Below are 15,982 nucleotides of genomic sequence, written 5' to 3'. Positions count from 1 at the left end.
ACTATATCGGATTCATATCGGTATCGGCAGATATCCAAATTTATGATATCGGTATCGGTATCGGACATAAAAAAGTGGTATCGTGCCATCTCTAGTTGAGACTATGAAAAATGTTAAAATATACACAGTTTGAAAGACATGAAATTGTATTTTGCACCAACATGGTGATTTCCAAAGACCAATTAGTTCTTTAAAACTTGGCATGGTGTGCAAAATGAGGGAAATGGACAAGTGGAGGCAAAAAGAATAAGTAGATGGTGTGACAGTCATCTCCTTTAAAAAAAAAAAACAACCAGTAAAAAAGTCCAGCAATGACCTGGCACAGGAAATTAGTGATTCATCAGTTCCTTCAGCCTCATTAAAAATGATCTCAGTGGAAGATTGGACGTCAAGAAGCCATTCTTAAGAAAGGGAAATGGAGGAAAGGTTGAGGTATGCCAAAACACACAAGAGCTGGACTGAAAATCAAGGACAACACCTCTTACAGACTGACAAATCCAAGTTTTAATTTTTTTGGTTTAAATTGTCATCAATATGTATGCAGGTGGCGGCACGGTGGTTAGCACTGTTGCCTCACAGCAGTTTAGGGAGTCTTTCTGTGTGGAGTTTGCGTGGGTTCTCCCCGGGTATTTCGGCTTCCTCCCACAAGCCAAAGACATGCACTTTGTGGGGATAGGTTAATTGAAAAACATCTAAATTGCCCGTAGGTGTGAATGCGGGAGTGAATGCGAGTGCGAATGGTTGTCTGCGACAGACTGGCGACCTGTCCATGGTGTACCGCGCCTCTCGCCCTATGACAGCCGGGATAGGCTCCAGCGCCCCCCCGCGACCCTGAAAAGAATAAGGCTGTCTACATCCATTTGTAAAACACAGCCAAGGCTCTTTCCTGGTTTGCATTGTAGCCAGTGGAGGTTAGAGATGAAAAGTAAAATACCATCATACTGTGCAATATAATCTAGGAAGTGTCTTAAATTTTTTAGCATGACATTGATCCCAAACACACTGCCAGTGCAAGCATAGAGAAAGTTTAGGTGATGCAGAAGATTAAAAGCTGGTCCTACCAAATCTTGACTTTCAAGTTTGTTAGAATTGTACAAACTCCGTTTACCTTATTTACTGCATTTCCATGTATGTGTGCACACTCGAATAAAGTGCACTCGTTTCCCATCTTCCTAGCAACATATTAAGAAACGAATTTCAGCTCATGAATTTTGCACAGTACTGCATATACTAATGCCCCACTGAAAATCTAAGCAAGTTTCTTGTAGATAACACATTTGTTAGGTTAGCTGCTGATTCTAACTTGGCTGTATATTAATGTGAGTGAACGGTTTTTTTTCTTCATTTCCCTGTGGTAGCGTAGACTTGGCCAGGATGTACTCTGCCTCTCATCTCATCGGGTTTAATACGTGACAACTCAGATAAGCTCCAGCTGCCCTGTGCAACCCTGAACTAGATAAACCATTCAGGATTGAAAGGATGGATTTTAGTTCGCAGAAATAAAATATAGAGCTTTTGTCAGTTTGGTTAAATTTGCTTTGCTGGTTGTCCTGGGAAAATGTCTGCATTTGTTTATCGAGCTCAGGACATCTGCATGACTGTGTGTGCCGTCCGCATTGTAATATCAGTTCTAAACCTCTCAAATATGCCTCTGACAAAATCCACCCACAATCTAAATTTATAATAACCCCCTAAGACCTCAACTAAGACTACAAACCGACACTAAATACTGACTTTGAAAGAGAACTTCAATAACCAGTTCATGTTAAAATATTAATTAGAAAATTGCAGTACTCCTTTTTAAGTGTGGTTATTTCTTTGATGTAAGAATCTAAAGACTTCTACAGCTGCACTAAAATATCAAACACAGAAAACACACCAGCTCTTACTGACGTACCTGTGGGTGCAGAATATGGATGCTGTTGTTGGACATGAGGAGGATCTTGAGTGACCACAGTCCTATGAAAGACCTGGTGTGCACCTCTGTCACCTTGTTCGCACTTAGATCCAGCAGCCAGGTGCCGTGGGAGATGCTGGATGGGACCCGGGTCAACCCACGAGACCTGCAGTCCACCAGGTCTGAAGATTCATAGCACAAGCAGGGGCTAGGGCACAGTTTAAAGCCCAGCACGGCGTTCAGGAGGAGAGGGAGCAGGAACATTGCGGCCAGCATAGTGCAGCCAAAGCCAGGCATCTTGCTGGAATCTGAGTGACCTCACTCCTGCTGAAAGGCATGGTTACCCTCTTGTAGTCCCCCCGAAAAATACATGTAGAAACCCAGAGAATTTGTTGCAAGGGCACGATAACGCTGTCATTTCAACAAATTCTCCATGAGCAAACATCGAACGGTTCCCGATTAGAGAGGGATTAATGGCTTAAACAGATGATCACATAACCACCACATCAGGGCAGCAAACTTGGTCCATTTTGGATCCTTTCCTAAAGTAAGGATTTACATCTGCTCTTCTATATGGATATATTAAGCTCTTTTTCATCATAGAACTCCCATATCCCTGTGATTTCAGCAACATGTTACATAAGATTGTATGAGTTTTTATAATCTCTATTATGGTAAAGGTAGCACTGGTAGTAATGTAATGGAAAAGCCTCTTTAAAAGTAAATCTTCAGAACAGCATTCAGCATCAGGACCATTATATTGGAAGCACTGAGGATCAGTCAGCAAAAACAATTCAATATTTAAAGACTGCCCCAAAGAAATTAAAAATTGACTATTACGTATAATGTTATTTTTAAAAAATACACCTTTCTATTTAAAATAAATAAATAAAAATCGACTTCACGTTTGGGAGCATTTTTCACACTTTTCTGACATTTTGAAGTTGAAATAATTCATTAAGACAACCACAAGATATCACTGAACAACAACCATCAGCCTACCTGAAATGTACCCTTACCTCCACCCAGAAAAAGGAAAAAAAAAAAGAACATTTTTTCCACATAACTGCAGCTCCATTAGTGGTACTCATTTAAAAATTCACACTGATTTACTGAGAAGTTCGTTGCTGCCCACAGGATGGAGACAAATGTCATCAACCAGCTTTAGAGTAACCCAGAGGCTTAAAACATTTAAATAATTAATTTGAAAGAGACATGGCGTCAGTTTCCTGTAATTACACAGATTACAACGCTACCAAACAGGACAGAAAGTGAAACCCGAGTGTAACCCGTATCTGATTAAAACGTCCTTACTGAGGACAGTTGATGGTCAGTCTGAGTTCACGTGACACAAGTGAAATGGGGGGGGGGGTTCCTCAGGAATGCAGCCAAATGTATTCCGAGGATGTCATATAAAATCAGGGTTAAGACAAGAAAAAGACAGCACTCTGGCAATTTAAAAACAAACAAAGCAAAAACAAAAAAAGTTGCTCTCAAAAAAAGTCGTTGAAAATTACGGTATTACAGTCAGAATTTTTGTTACTTTTATTTTAGAAAATGTCCTTTAAAGTGTGGCATTTCAAGTCACATTTTGTTTAAAATACAGAAAATACAGACAGTAGAACATGGATACAGCAAAAAAAGAAAAAAAAAAGAAAAAAGAAAGGAAACAATGACAGAAAATAAAGCTAACAAGCCTTTCTGACTGCTCTAGTTTTCTCTTTTTTGAAATGGAACTGAAGGCAAAGGAAGGAGGGCGGGAAAAAGAAAAGGCTTCAAGGACAAGAGGGGAGGAGTGGGGGCAGAATGAGACAAGTTAGTTAAGGAAACTATGGTTGGTTTATGGTTCATGTTTAAATTATTCTTTATAAAGTCTAATTTAAGATTTAATCTTTCCTCTTTCTTTTTTTGTCTTTTTCATTTAATGGTATTTTGATCTTCGGGATCCAGGGCCCTCAGCGCTCCTCCTGGTGGTCTCCGACTGTGGAGAAGGAATGCCGACTTTGTCTGGCAGTGGGAACAAAACCACCTGCGTCGCCTTCTCCGGCCGACCCGCACCGCCAACTCAAGAAGATAAAGTGGAGTCCTTCTGTGTTTGCTGTGCTTGTGAACGTTGCATGGACTTCTGACTTTCCACGTCTCTAAAATGTTTCTCAACCTGTGAGGGTAAAGCAAAAACAATAAAGAAAACATTATTAATAGATAAAATTACTATGGTGAGACTTGAACCAGCTATGGTTTACAGATAGAACATAGAGACACCAAATTGACAGAAACGAGACAAATCTGAACCTGTTTCAGCCTGGAAAAACCAAAGATAGGAATAACAACAAAATTGAGTCACAACTGACGTGAAACAAAACAAGTCACCGGCTCCGAGGAGCTCAAACATTTTCCAAATATAAAAAGCAAGTCTTATGACGAATTACTGTTACGGCCCCCCACATGCTTATCTTTAAGTTCCCCTCACTGGGACCATAGCTAAAGTTAATAGCTAAATGAATGTGGTCTTGCTCAATTCAAATCGTGTTTAGCCATGACCATCTGGTACCCATCAACAAAGTGTCTGTCAAGTTCTGGAGTGTGATGGGAATGGGTGTATAAAAACTAGAGAATGAGGCCTGAGGCCACCGAATGCAACACCAATGACTGACATATTTCAGAAGCTGCTCTCAGCTCCATGGCATAAAAATACACGTGATTTCTGCAATACACCCCCCCCCCCCTTTAACTTTTTTTTTTTACCGAAAGTTAAACTCAAAGTCTCCATATATGAACCTGTGTAAAGTGCTATTAGTGGTTCTCTTGATTGCTCAGGGTGTCTCACAACAGTTCGCTTTCTGTGGTGCCTAACAGCTGGCAGTCAGCTCAAGCTCTCCATCGCTCACCCTGTTGCTGCCATGCAGGTGATCCAAGGTCCCCATCCCTGTCTGCACCCACTCCCTCCAGCAGTTGACCTGCAGCTTATTCACTGGTCATCCCCCTTCGAGATGAGACTCTTTAAGTTTACGAATGACTGTGCTAAATAATCCTGATAATAGTTTGTAACGATTAAGCAGCTTTATGTGACAGACACACACCTACTGTATACACTTGAATGTGGAAGTCTTACACTGCGTTGGGTGGGGGGGGAAAAGGGGGGCGAAAGTGTCTAATCGGGGGAACATTTGCACTTTTCATTTACACAGTTTTCTGTCTGTGCCCAAAACAAGACAGCACAGATTTACAGACTTGAATTTTCCTAGAAAAGCGATCAAATCGGCAGCGAGGAAGAGGCTAAGAGTGGAACTGAACTCATTCAATAAGAACGATTATATGCCTTCAGGGAATTAGTGATGCATGCTACCAAGAACAGAACATTCAACACAGAGCACAGCGATCACATTTGCATACAACTTCAAAAAAAACTGTTGTTAAAATGCAACATATGGGGCACTCATCACGGACAAAGGTGAAGTAACAGAGGTCGAGGGATTTGCGGATTTATTAGATTAATCCAAACTTGCAAGCATGTGGAGATGAGCACATGCTCACACACAAAAAAGAGAAAAAAAGATCAAGTCTGAAAATGTCACTCATCTCTAACCCCCCCCCCCCAATCAAGTAAAAGCAAAAGCTGAAGACAAAATAAACAGTTACACATGTGAAAATAGAAAGTGTAGTAGTACTTACTATTTTGCGTACATGACTTAAAGCGCTTCCCTCTTTGCCTTTGCAGTTCTCAACCTGGTAAGGCGGTGAGATTATGACGTCGTCCATCACAATAATGTTCTTCTCCTGCCATTTACAGTCTTTGATGCTGTAAAGAAAAGAAAACGACCTTTTAGCCACACCTGAAAATGCTTTTTTGTTTTCTTTCTGCAAATTTCATACTAGTGTTTATGACATCTATAGCTCTGTTTCTAAGGTAACCAGTTTAAGCAGGTTAAACAAGCAGCACATTTGTCATACGGAGAGTTAACGACCTGAAAGTGAAACCAGAGCCAACAATGGACAGGTTTCACGTTTCTGAGTGAACAATTCTGTGGGGCATCTGGTCTCCTGTGTTTTTGAAAACATTTTAAATCAAAAACTATGTGAGCTGCAAAAAAGGATGACCGTTTCATTCAAAATATGACCTTTGACTAAAGAAGAAGGAAAAGGCTCAGACAGGTATCCAATTACAGTCTGATTCAGGGCTAAAACATGGCTGGATCAGATATCTGAAACTTCAGCCTGATTCCTTCATGTCACAAAGTGTAAAAGTTAAATTATCAAGAGGCGCATTCATCTTCATGAATCAGCTCAAAGGGAACAAGATGAAAATACATTTCGGTTTCAATTTACAGATTAGAGCTTTATTTCAACAGTTTGCACAAAAATATAAAAGCTTTACAAATATCAACCACTTTTAAATAAAACTATTTTTAATCTTTTAGTCGCCAAGGACTTTTTCCCCATTAATATTGATCCTGAGTTACTCCTAAATCTCAGACATCAATGACTGGGTTTAATACTTTGCATTCCTTTTCCCAGATCTTTATCACACAACTGAAGGAAATTCTTGCTCGAGTGGGTTAAGATCAGGTTATTGTTGAAATTCAACATCTCTGCCTTCCAACAACTTTCGCTTTGTAGTGCATTCTCAGTAAGTTTCAATTTGCATTGTAAAGCTCTTTCCAGTCAACCTAGCTGCATTTGACTGTCCAAATAATGCTGTTCCTAAACAGGTCTGGCTTCCCCCCCTTCTTTTGTTCCTTCTTCCCACTAACCTGACCTTGTGACTGATCAACGATCGCCATTTTGCAGCTTGTCACAGAGTATTCTCTCTATGATGGACATATGATGGGGGTGTTTCTTATTGACTATAGAAAGGATCCTGTGATCATCTACCACTGTTCCAGGCTTCTTCTTCTTCTTTTTTTTTAAATTGCCAAGCCCAGCAAAGCATCCATCTGTCCCCATTACAATTACAAAGATCGAGCTTTGACTCTGCAGCCTAAAGCAGGGCATTAAACACCGTTATGGACTCAGACAAGTGAAGAGCCCACAGACAACTAGTCATTGCTGTTACTTCATCCAACACTGCATGATGGCCAGGAGTAGTTGCTGCACTGTAATCTAGAGTCTATGATGTCTCAGACATATCTTTCTGGCCTGCATTGACAGCTCCTTTGATCACATGTCGTAGATTCACAGAAACAGCTTCCAAACTCTAAAGCCACGATGATCACCAGACTTTTTACCTGCTTAATTTATAAAAAACTGTGATCAGACTGAAACTGAAGGACTGAAACTAGCCCACTGAAGGAACAATGGGCTGTGAGGTCAGTTCCTTGATCATTAGTATTTCAGTCACTTTGCAAATGTACTGTTTATAAAGTTGGGGAGACCTGCAGTCAGCTAAGACTGAAGAAGTCACTTGGATGAGTGATGAAACGTTTCTCCCGCTGAAAACCAGTCCAGATGAACAGGATCAACTTTTTGGGAAAGCCAAGATTTATACACCAGTTGTATAAATGTAACTTGAAGCAGGTTTCAGTGTAGCTAAAATTAAAGTTGTCATTGTCCATTCTGTCCAAATAAATACGGTCATAACTGTATCTAAATGCTGGCAAGAGCTTCGCTCTGATGCAACTGTGAGGTTATTAAACTATCAAGAAAATCCCTGAAAGTTTTGGCAATGGGAAAAAAAAAAAAAAATCTATGTATTTAAAATTCAATCTAATTCTTCAAACAGCAAGTTTACTGGTTTGTTTTCACTGTTGTGTACACATCTGCACAAAGTACAGATGTGTACACTGAATTTTTCATTTTTAACATGGCTAGAGAAAAAATTATATTAGTTCACATTTCAAACTTTCAAAGTCAGCTTTTTTAAAAGGAAAAAAATGATGTCATTGCTTTCTGTTTTCTAAATAAGCAGCATGATTCTGCTGAACTGTTAGTTTTTCTTTTGAATATTTTACTTCCCTTTTTGACATGACATTAAAAGTCTTTGTTGTTATAATCTCTTTGTAGGATTCAAGATGGTCAGTGAGTGTCCTTCCATTGATTTTGATTGAATGATGAAGATCTTTAAGTGATTTCAGCCACGAGTGGAATAAAATACTCACAAATTAGTGGTCAATGATACATATAGTATGCAGTGAAAAATTTGACCTGATCAGGTGAACATTTACCCCCATCTGACCTGTGAAGTGAATGAACAGTAGCATAAGTCCTTACGTTTTGTGAATAGTCTGGAATAGCTGTTGGCCCTCCACAGAAACCCCAGCACTGATTGCATAGGCTTGGGACAGCTTGTCCTCTTTTTCTGTCCGTGCTCGATTGGCAAGCTGTAAAGATTAAAACAGAACACACAGCATTTTTTTATTTAATTTTTTTTTCTTTAGGCACATCAAATATTTGGTCTGAAACAAGAACAGCTTATTCTTTTAACTGCAAAAACTAAATTTCAGGTTCCAATTGTGATTTTAGGTTCAGCACTCCAGCAGTGAACTTGGTTTATATAAAAGTGCATTTCACTTTCCCGCATAGGATTACAGAGGCAGTGTTTATATCTCAGCATTTAAACACCCTCGACATGTCTCCATTTATTCACGGCCTCAGTTTGGGCTTACTTTATTTAAGTGGGGGGAGGGAAATAATCTATAAACACTGACTTTTATTTCTGCTGCGTTCCAATTTTCCAAATCAGGGTCTCAATCCTCAGAAGTCTATTTCTAGACCTACTGACGATGCCAGCCCCATTTCACAGCCTCTTCAAAACGCAGCCGAAACGGCAAATGCATTTTGGCCAAAAGAATACAGTATTTCACTGAGGGCCAAGTATTTTTGGAGCATTCAGGCAATCCTCATTGTAAAGTTAGGAGATATCCTGGCCCATTCACCAACAGCGCCTGACACCCACCACACTTGATGTAACCCGAGGCATAAAAACCAATAAATGGTATAAAAAGAAAATAAATTATTGGACTTACCTTGCTAACATTCAGTGATGCTAGAGGGGGTGGAGTCTCAGTGCGGTCATTTATAATGTCCACATCAGAAACATAGGCTAAGTTGATCAGGATGACGTCGTTGAGGTTTGGCTTACCACTGGAGGAAGCACATTCTTTGAAGGCACTTAGGTCAAGGCAAACAACTTTGTGACAGTGAATGACAGAACAAAAATGACTATTATCTGTCCCCTTGAAGAACTTGGGACATTGGTTTTCTGCACAGAGAAGCTCATTATTCAGAGAACACTGGCTGACAAACACTGACAGTGAAAGGTAGTGCCAGTTACAGCATGGGACTACCGAAAGCATTGCTGCCACCTGTAGCATCTATGAATGAATGGAGATGGCTAAAATGTGTTATGAGAGGAAAAACTGCAAAAAAACCATGTACTGATCCACAGTCACGAAGCACCCATAACGAGGTCAGCAAACCCAGTATCTACAACTTACCATAACGGCTTTTAGCGAGTGAAATTGCTTTATCACCACTCCACTTTAATTTATTATTACTGCATTGATTTATTTATTACCCGTCATATCAAGTTTATCCAAGTTTTTCAGTGTTTACTTGCTGCTGTTACCATTTTACCTTCTCTTGCTGATTACTGATTGTGAAGCTTATTGTAACCAAGTCTCAAAAAGAGCTACATTACTAAAGTGTTATTATTATTGCTACTTAATACAGGGCTGGCTCGCTCTATGACTGACCGGAAATACACACATTGTTTGGGCTTTAACACTGCCTGTTTGTTATTTATTTAAGTCATAACATGTAAAGTGTCCTCTCACTGTACAGTAACTAGTTATAACAACTCTCAGGGAATTTTACTTAAACAGTAAACTGCTGACTTGGGAACTCAAGCGTAACATCAGTACTACCGTACTCTGATTTTTGTTTCGCTCTGGGTTCTATATCACAGCAGCAGTTTTAAAAGGTTTTGTGCACCTAAGAGCAAACCAACATTTCATGGCACACATGAATTCACATCTGCATAGAACATCCTCCATGCAATCAGTTCTTCTTTTGACTATACACTTATGATAGCACGCCTGTAGCAAAATAGCCCTTTTGCACTTTGCAGTAAGTTCTACTCCCATATAGTTTCCCTCCACAGATATTCCAACAAACTGTCTGCCTCCAATTCAAATCGAGTGTGGGTTTAAGTATCCCGTCTTGGAATAATGTTAAGATTAGTCAACTTGTCTTGAAAGATAATACTGTCATTCACAGATAGTCTCTTTTGTATAGGCAGGGGATTGCCCACTCTCTGGTTCACAAAATACAGTGATCCACTGTCCTGTTTTCCTCACCATCTTTTGGGACCTTAGAAGTTCGCTAATTTAGCAAATATAAATTCAACTCATTAAGTTCTAGTGCAGCTGCTTAAATAATAGATGGAGCTCACCAAATCCCAAGGCACACCATTTATGAACATTAGATCTAACTGAGCGGTATATGTTTTTTGGCAAACTGATCCATAAAAAAAAACAACTTAAGTTATGACTTCTGTTGATGAATAAACCGAATTCTTGCAATAAATACATTGGAAACGACTGTCTGAAAGTCGATAAATACATAAGAATAGTCATCTGATTTTACACAGGCCTTGCATTCAAACTTAGCATGTGAACATATTACCTCGATTAGTCATACAATACATACAATGCCTGTATGGCTATTGAGCACACTTACACGTTTATAACGTCATTATCACACATTGTAGAGCTGAAAGTAGGTGTCCAGGCGTTTCTGCAGCTCAGATAACGTCACAAAGTGTTTTTAGTGTTAAACTAACACTTAGAAAGACCATGAGTATCAGCTCTAAGCGCTCCCCACTCTTCATTTGATTTAATCACCTCAAAGTTTGTCCACAATGACGACAACTACACGATAACCTCTCGAGTCTGTGCAATTAACTCTGATCAGAGATAAAGGAACATGATAAGATGCACATTCGCTCACTCACTCATTCACTCACACTGATGGGTGTAGACATGTTCGCCAGCAAACTAGTGTTAGTAAGTAAGTTATTACTCCCACCCAAATGACTCATGTTAAAATGAACTGTGGCACAATCACACAATATTTACAGCCCAGCTGATAAGCTTGAGAACGCCAAACCCGTTAATTGAGCTAGCCAGTAGCTGCAGTGTGGGGTTGACCGAAATCTAGCATGCTAACATGCTAAAAGCACCCTGATTGTGTAGCGTGGACTCGGAAACCACTTAATCTCTAACTTGTACAAATAATCGTGAGCATCTCCGGCTGATGGCACCACCAACCATGTGAGGTCAATATGTGGACCATCAACACGCGAGACTCTCCCAGTATCAGTTAGCTCGCTAACTAGCAACGGTTGTGCCTGCTGAGAGCACACAGCCATGATGCCTTACGAGGATTCGTTGCCAGATAGTGATCCATGTTGAGGGCTGGCAATACAATGAGTGGATTCAAAACACATGCGCTGCTAGAGCGGCTAACGAGAGGCCAAGAAATTACCAGGCAACCCCAACTAAAGGCTTATACAGACAGAAGATAGATGAGGTGCTATCTGAAACAAGAAAATATATAAAACGGGCAAACGTGTGTGCTTCTGCTAGCACCAATTACGCCTGCGCGGATCACTATTTGCCACATTTCGGTTACCCTACAGGCCCTTGCAGCCAGGCAGGCCAGCAACCCCTCCATCCGCAGCTCGAAACAAACAAAAGGATACTCAGAGTTAACATCTTGGACTGGTAGTCAAACGCGACAACTTCTCCTTGCAGACGTTGGCCCAAGCATGTGACGCATGCGACATGGCTCCCGACGCTAAAATACTCCCCGGGTCCAGGAGCCGCCATCTTCTCCGCCAGGAAACCGGAGCGCCTGCTTTACGTAAAGCGACGCGATGTCGTATGGAGACGAAACCTGAGCGTAACAAAAGTACGTCGATCGTTTCTTCTAATGTGATGAATTATAATTCCTGCCAAATCAAATCTAGTTTAAGTAAAGTTGTGTCATTGAATCACTAACTAAGGTCTTCAACTGCAGAACTACTACGAATACAACTTCTCTCTTCGACGAAGGATGTCGCTTTGTTTCCCATTGAACCGCCTTCCGATGTGCCCCGCCCCCTACCGGATGTAGAGCAGTACTGTGGAATTCATTGTAACACATCAAATAAAGGGCTGTCTTTAGATTTCCATCTACATATCAAAGTGTTTGTACTGGGAGAAGGCAGAAAGGAATGGAGGAGATTTATACCCAAGGCGTCTGGATGGCCGAAGGTCTCCAGCAGAGGACGAAGACTCAGGAGAAATTCTGGCTTACGGTCACTCATATGGGAGACCCTAAAGCAGCCTTTTTGCTCGTCTTTCCTTTTACTTATTTCATCAACAGGAGAGCTGGGGTAGCGGTGCTTTGGATGGCAGCTATATCGGAGTGGTTAAACTTAGTGTTCAAATGGTAAGGCGTTTTAATGAAGCACGATTTGAATATTCCCGTCCAACTTAGTTTTTACACTTACCATTGCGGTTGTATGTCTCATGCTAGCATGTTGCTACATTACATACATAACTTTTTTCACATTAAAATTGTTAATTATATATTCAAGACCGCCTGCACATGTTCATTTTTTCCAGTTTAAACATAAAAATAATTTTAGTTTAGTCTTTGCTTCCGGTACAGCAAAGTAGTACAACCCTGTATTAGTCCGACGTGAAACAGAAATGAGCGGAACCTTTGGGACCGTTCAATGGAATTTTCCCCACAAACAGCCTGGAGTGTAACAAGAAAAGTGACGAAAAGAAACGGAAATTAAAAACAAGAAGTAACCATATAACATAAATTTGACCAAAATTGTCAACGGATTAAATTTTAGGGAATAGATGGATAATAACAAAGTTATAAAATGCTTCACAAGGTGAGATAGGAAACAGCAAATAAAACGTTTAATAAGAAATAAAAATTAAACAACATAAGGTATATGAATACTGAGAACGCAAAGATAAACGGGAGAATTAAAGACCGAAAATAAGTAAATTAAAAAATGATTACTAAAAGAAGCAAATACGAATATAAAATAAAGCAAATATGAGAGACAACAAAGTGGTAACACGAAGTGGAAAGAATGCTCGTAAAACGTCTCTTTAAGAAATTTAAAAGATTATAATGAGCTAAATCTCCTCAGGCAGATTGTACCAGAGAAAGGGTGTCCTGACAGAAAAAGCCTGAACACATTTGGTTTCCAGCTGAGATTATGGGGTGGCCAGAGCAGCCTTAGCTGAGGATCTCAAGATCTGAAATATACTTTGGTGCGATCCTGCATACTAATAACATTGTTGTTACAATGTTATTACAAATACATTTTTTTCATTATAATAAATGCATTTACATTATACCATTAAAAACTTGAAATAAAACAAGATCAATTTAAGGAAAACATGCAAAAGACAGAGGAACATGCATAGAAAAAATGAAGCCCCAAATCCTCAACAATTTAGGAAAAAAAAGGAAAAATACAAAAGACATTACAAATGTACCAAGTAGAGAAACAATACAACTAAACTACTATGGACATAATATAGATTTTTAAAAGCCATGTATTATTTTGATTTAGATATTTCTGATTACACTAATTATTTTCTGCGAGTGTTCATGGAGAGGTATAGAGAAGCCAAATATAATACAGTAAGGAACTTTGAACTAAATAAGATTTAGTAAAGTAAAAAGAAGAATGAAGAGTAAATATGTAGAGGCTTTTGGAGAAAAAAAGTCTTAGATTCAACAAGTTAAAAACCGTATTAAATGTAGTAAAATATAGTGAAGCCATGACCTTGAATGTATTTGTGTTATTTGGGGTGTGTGTAAATGTATTTATATATTATATTTATTTTTAATCAGGTTGCTGTTTGGAGAGAGGCCATTCTGGTGGATCGGTGAATCGCGTCTTTTTGTCAACAAGCAACCGAAAATTCACCAGTTTCCGTCCACCTGTGAAACAGGCCCAGGTTAGAAGTTGTCTTAGAAAAATAGACTGTGTCTGAGTCATAGCCAATGTCCTTAAATCATCAAACATTCAGATCTCCAAGTCCAAAGTTGGCATCTGTTTCTCAGGCAGTCCGTCTGGACATGCGATGGTGACAGCAGCAGTCTGGTGGGTCATTGTGTCCTCGCTGGGGTCCTTTCTGTACTCCCGTTCTCACAGGTACGTCCCTGTTTAAGCTAAATCCAGTGCAGTATGCTGCTTTGGCTCTAAAAATGCACAAAACTGCTGCACATTGGAACTACTTTTAAACAAATCTCTCCTTTTCTGAATCCGGAGTGTTCTCTTATCAGCTGCTCCCTACGTCCTCTATGTGGTGATGCTTGTTGCAGTTGGAATCTCCAGGATCTTTATCCTCGCACACTTTCCTCATCAGGTCGTTGCTGGCTCCATTACAGGTCTGAATACATATTATGCAAAAATCATATTTCTGAAAAAGGCGAGGCACTTTATAAAAAGTATATTAAAAGCCAAATGCAGTGATCTCCAAAGTGTAAAAGCCATTTTTGTTTGATATATGATCACAGCTGCAAATCATACAGGTTTAAATTCAAAATACACTAAATATTTTCACTGACTGACTCTAATGGATTACAGGCAAGAATGTTTAAGACCTAGATTGTGTAAATATGCAGCTGTGCTGCAGAATGTGATTTGCTGAAATGATTGATGCCCCTCCTAAAACAGGTGTCCCCTGAATCAAAGCATCGATTGCTCCAAAACATTATTCAGTGTTAATATTTCTAACACAGATGTAGAACTAGTGCACTCCATCATCACTTGTGCTGGTTTTTGAGCTGCTTGCTATCAACTATCCGTGCAATTCTACAGGATTTTTGTAGTTCCCAAAAAAGAATTTCATAATTGGATTTGTCAGACCCATAGGGTAGTTTTCCCATGTGTGCAGCTTAATCTGATGAAATATTTTTGTCAGGTTTCATTCTGGGGATTGTCCTGAGCTGCAGAGTACCAGAAGGTCGCCCCCTGCTGTTCTTCTTTAGTTTAAGCTTTGGGCTGCTGTTCGGAGCTCTGATGCTCCATGCTGGATTAAAGCAGCTGGGAATTGACCTCTCCTGGTGAGTTACTCTATTACATTAATGTTTAATCAGTGAGTCTGATCAGTATATATTGTGATAATATAAAGGGACTTCCTTCCATGACCGGTCATGTTTTTGATTCAACAGGTCTATTGCTTTGGCCAAGAAATGGTGCAGCCATGCAGAATGGATTCGTTTAGACACAGCCCCATTCTCCTCTCTCACCCGAGACTGTGGGGCCCTGTTGGGTTTGGGGCTAGCACAGTACTGGAAGCCTGGTGGATGGTCTCTACCTTGGGCTCCCAGAGCTTTGTCTATGGCTGTATCATCCATGGGTCTTTACCACGTGAATCGTCTACCGCTCCCAGTCCGACCACTGGGCCTTTTCTACAGCCTGTTCTTTGTCAAATTCGTCCTAGTGCCTCTGATCGTTATGGTACTTGTGCCTGGGCTGGTACACCTATTAACATTCAAAAAAAAGAAAGACTAGAAGAGTTCCTCCACACATGATGTGCACCTTAAACACCTCCCAAAACTGGAGTTTCCTTCAGAGTTTGTATAAACACATTTAATGTTCGCTGCGTTTCAGAACCATTTTGATGGGTATGGGTTAAGTTTAATTTTCACGTCTTAAAATTCACTAAACAATGGCCTTTTATCCAGTCTGTGACCTGTGTTTTTCCTCTTATTTGATGATTTTAAAAGTGCCGGTATTGAGACATTGTGGCGTAAAGTATGTCTCTAGTGAATCTAGTGCAATCATAAGTGTTGTAAATACTACAGTATTTTTGCTAAATATCGACTTTATTGGGAAAAGTGCAACTTTGTTTATGTGCATTTTGTGTTGTTTGAATCTTTACGAGTCAAAGATTGTTACCGAGGTTTAAAACCTCAGATTTGCGACTAGTGAAAGGCAAAGAATTTGAACATTGTGCAGATGTCTGATGCTCAGTTTTGTGTTATTGCTTTGTGACCGAAAAACTTGAAAGCTACATTCCTATGTTATTCCCAAATCAGTAAAAAAATAAATGATTGACA

The 15,982-nt window shown here is 39.8% G+C and overlaps 3 protein-coding genes across 3 annotated transcripts in view; 1 reads left to right on the top strand and 2 right to left on the bottom strand.

Moving 5' to 3' along the window:
• The window catches only part of LOC102308945 (leucine-rich repeat-containing protein 17), an 8,463-nt gene extending 5,231 nt beyond the window's left edge, over positions 1-3,232 (bottom strand). The window contains exon 1 of the mRNA XM_042224078.1: positions 1,898-3,232. Coding sequence (XP_042080012.1) covers positions 1,898-2,194 — 297 coding nt within the window. The 5' untranslated portion in view covers positions 2,195-3,232. The remainder of the gene's footprint in view (positions 1-1,897) is intronic.
• A 186-nt stretch (positions 3,233-3,418) lies between these two features.
• Positions 3,419-11,993, bottom strand: lsm12b (LSM12 homolog b). The gene is made up of 5 exons (XM_005913582.3): positions 11,598-11,993; positions 8,860-8,993; positions 8,105-8,214; positions 5,570-5,696; positions 3,419-4,055 (listed from the first exon to the last, which is right to left on the bottom strand). Exons 1-5 carry the CDS (start codon positions 11,722-11,724, stop codon positions 3,963-3,965), a joined length of 591 nt encoding a protein of 196 aa, XP_005913644.1. The 5' UTR covers positions 11,725-11,993; the 3' UTR covers positions 3,419-3,962.
• A 9-nt stretch (positions 11,994-12,002) lies between these two features.
• On the top strand, positions 12,003-15,875 carry g6pc3 (glucose-6-phosphatase catalytic subunit 3). The gene is made up of 6 exons (XM_005913581.3): positions 12,003-12,328; positions 13,766-13,872; positions 13,979-14,069; positions 14,187-14,305; positions 14,842-14,983; positions 15,092-15,875. Exons 1-6 carry the CDS (start codon positions 12,111-12,113, stop codon positions 15,432-15,434), a joined length of 1,020 nt encoding a protein of 339 aa, XP_005913643.1. The 5' UTR covers positions 12,003-12,110; the 3' UTR covers positions 15,435-15,875.
• Positions 15,876-15,982: the final 107 nt, after the last annotated feature.

This window comes from Haplochromis burtoni, unplaced genomic scaffold (assembly GCF_018398535.1).
Source record: "Haplochromis burtoni strain Fernald_Lab_line unplaced genomic scaffold, NCSU_Asbu1 Contig_6, whole genome shotgun sequence".
Classification (NCBI taxonomy): Eukaryota; Metazoa; Chordata; class Actinopteri; order Cichliformes; family Cichlidae; genus Haplochromis; species Haplochromis burtoni.
Note: the sequence above shows the minus strand (reverse complement) of the source record. Positions and strands in the feature narration are given on the sequence as shown.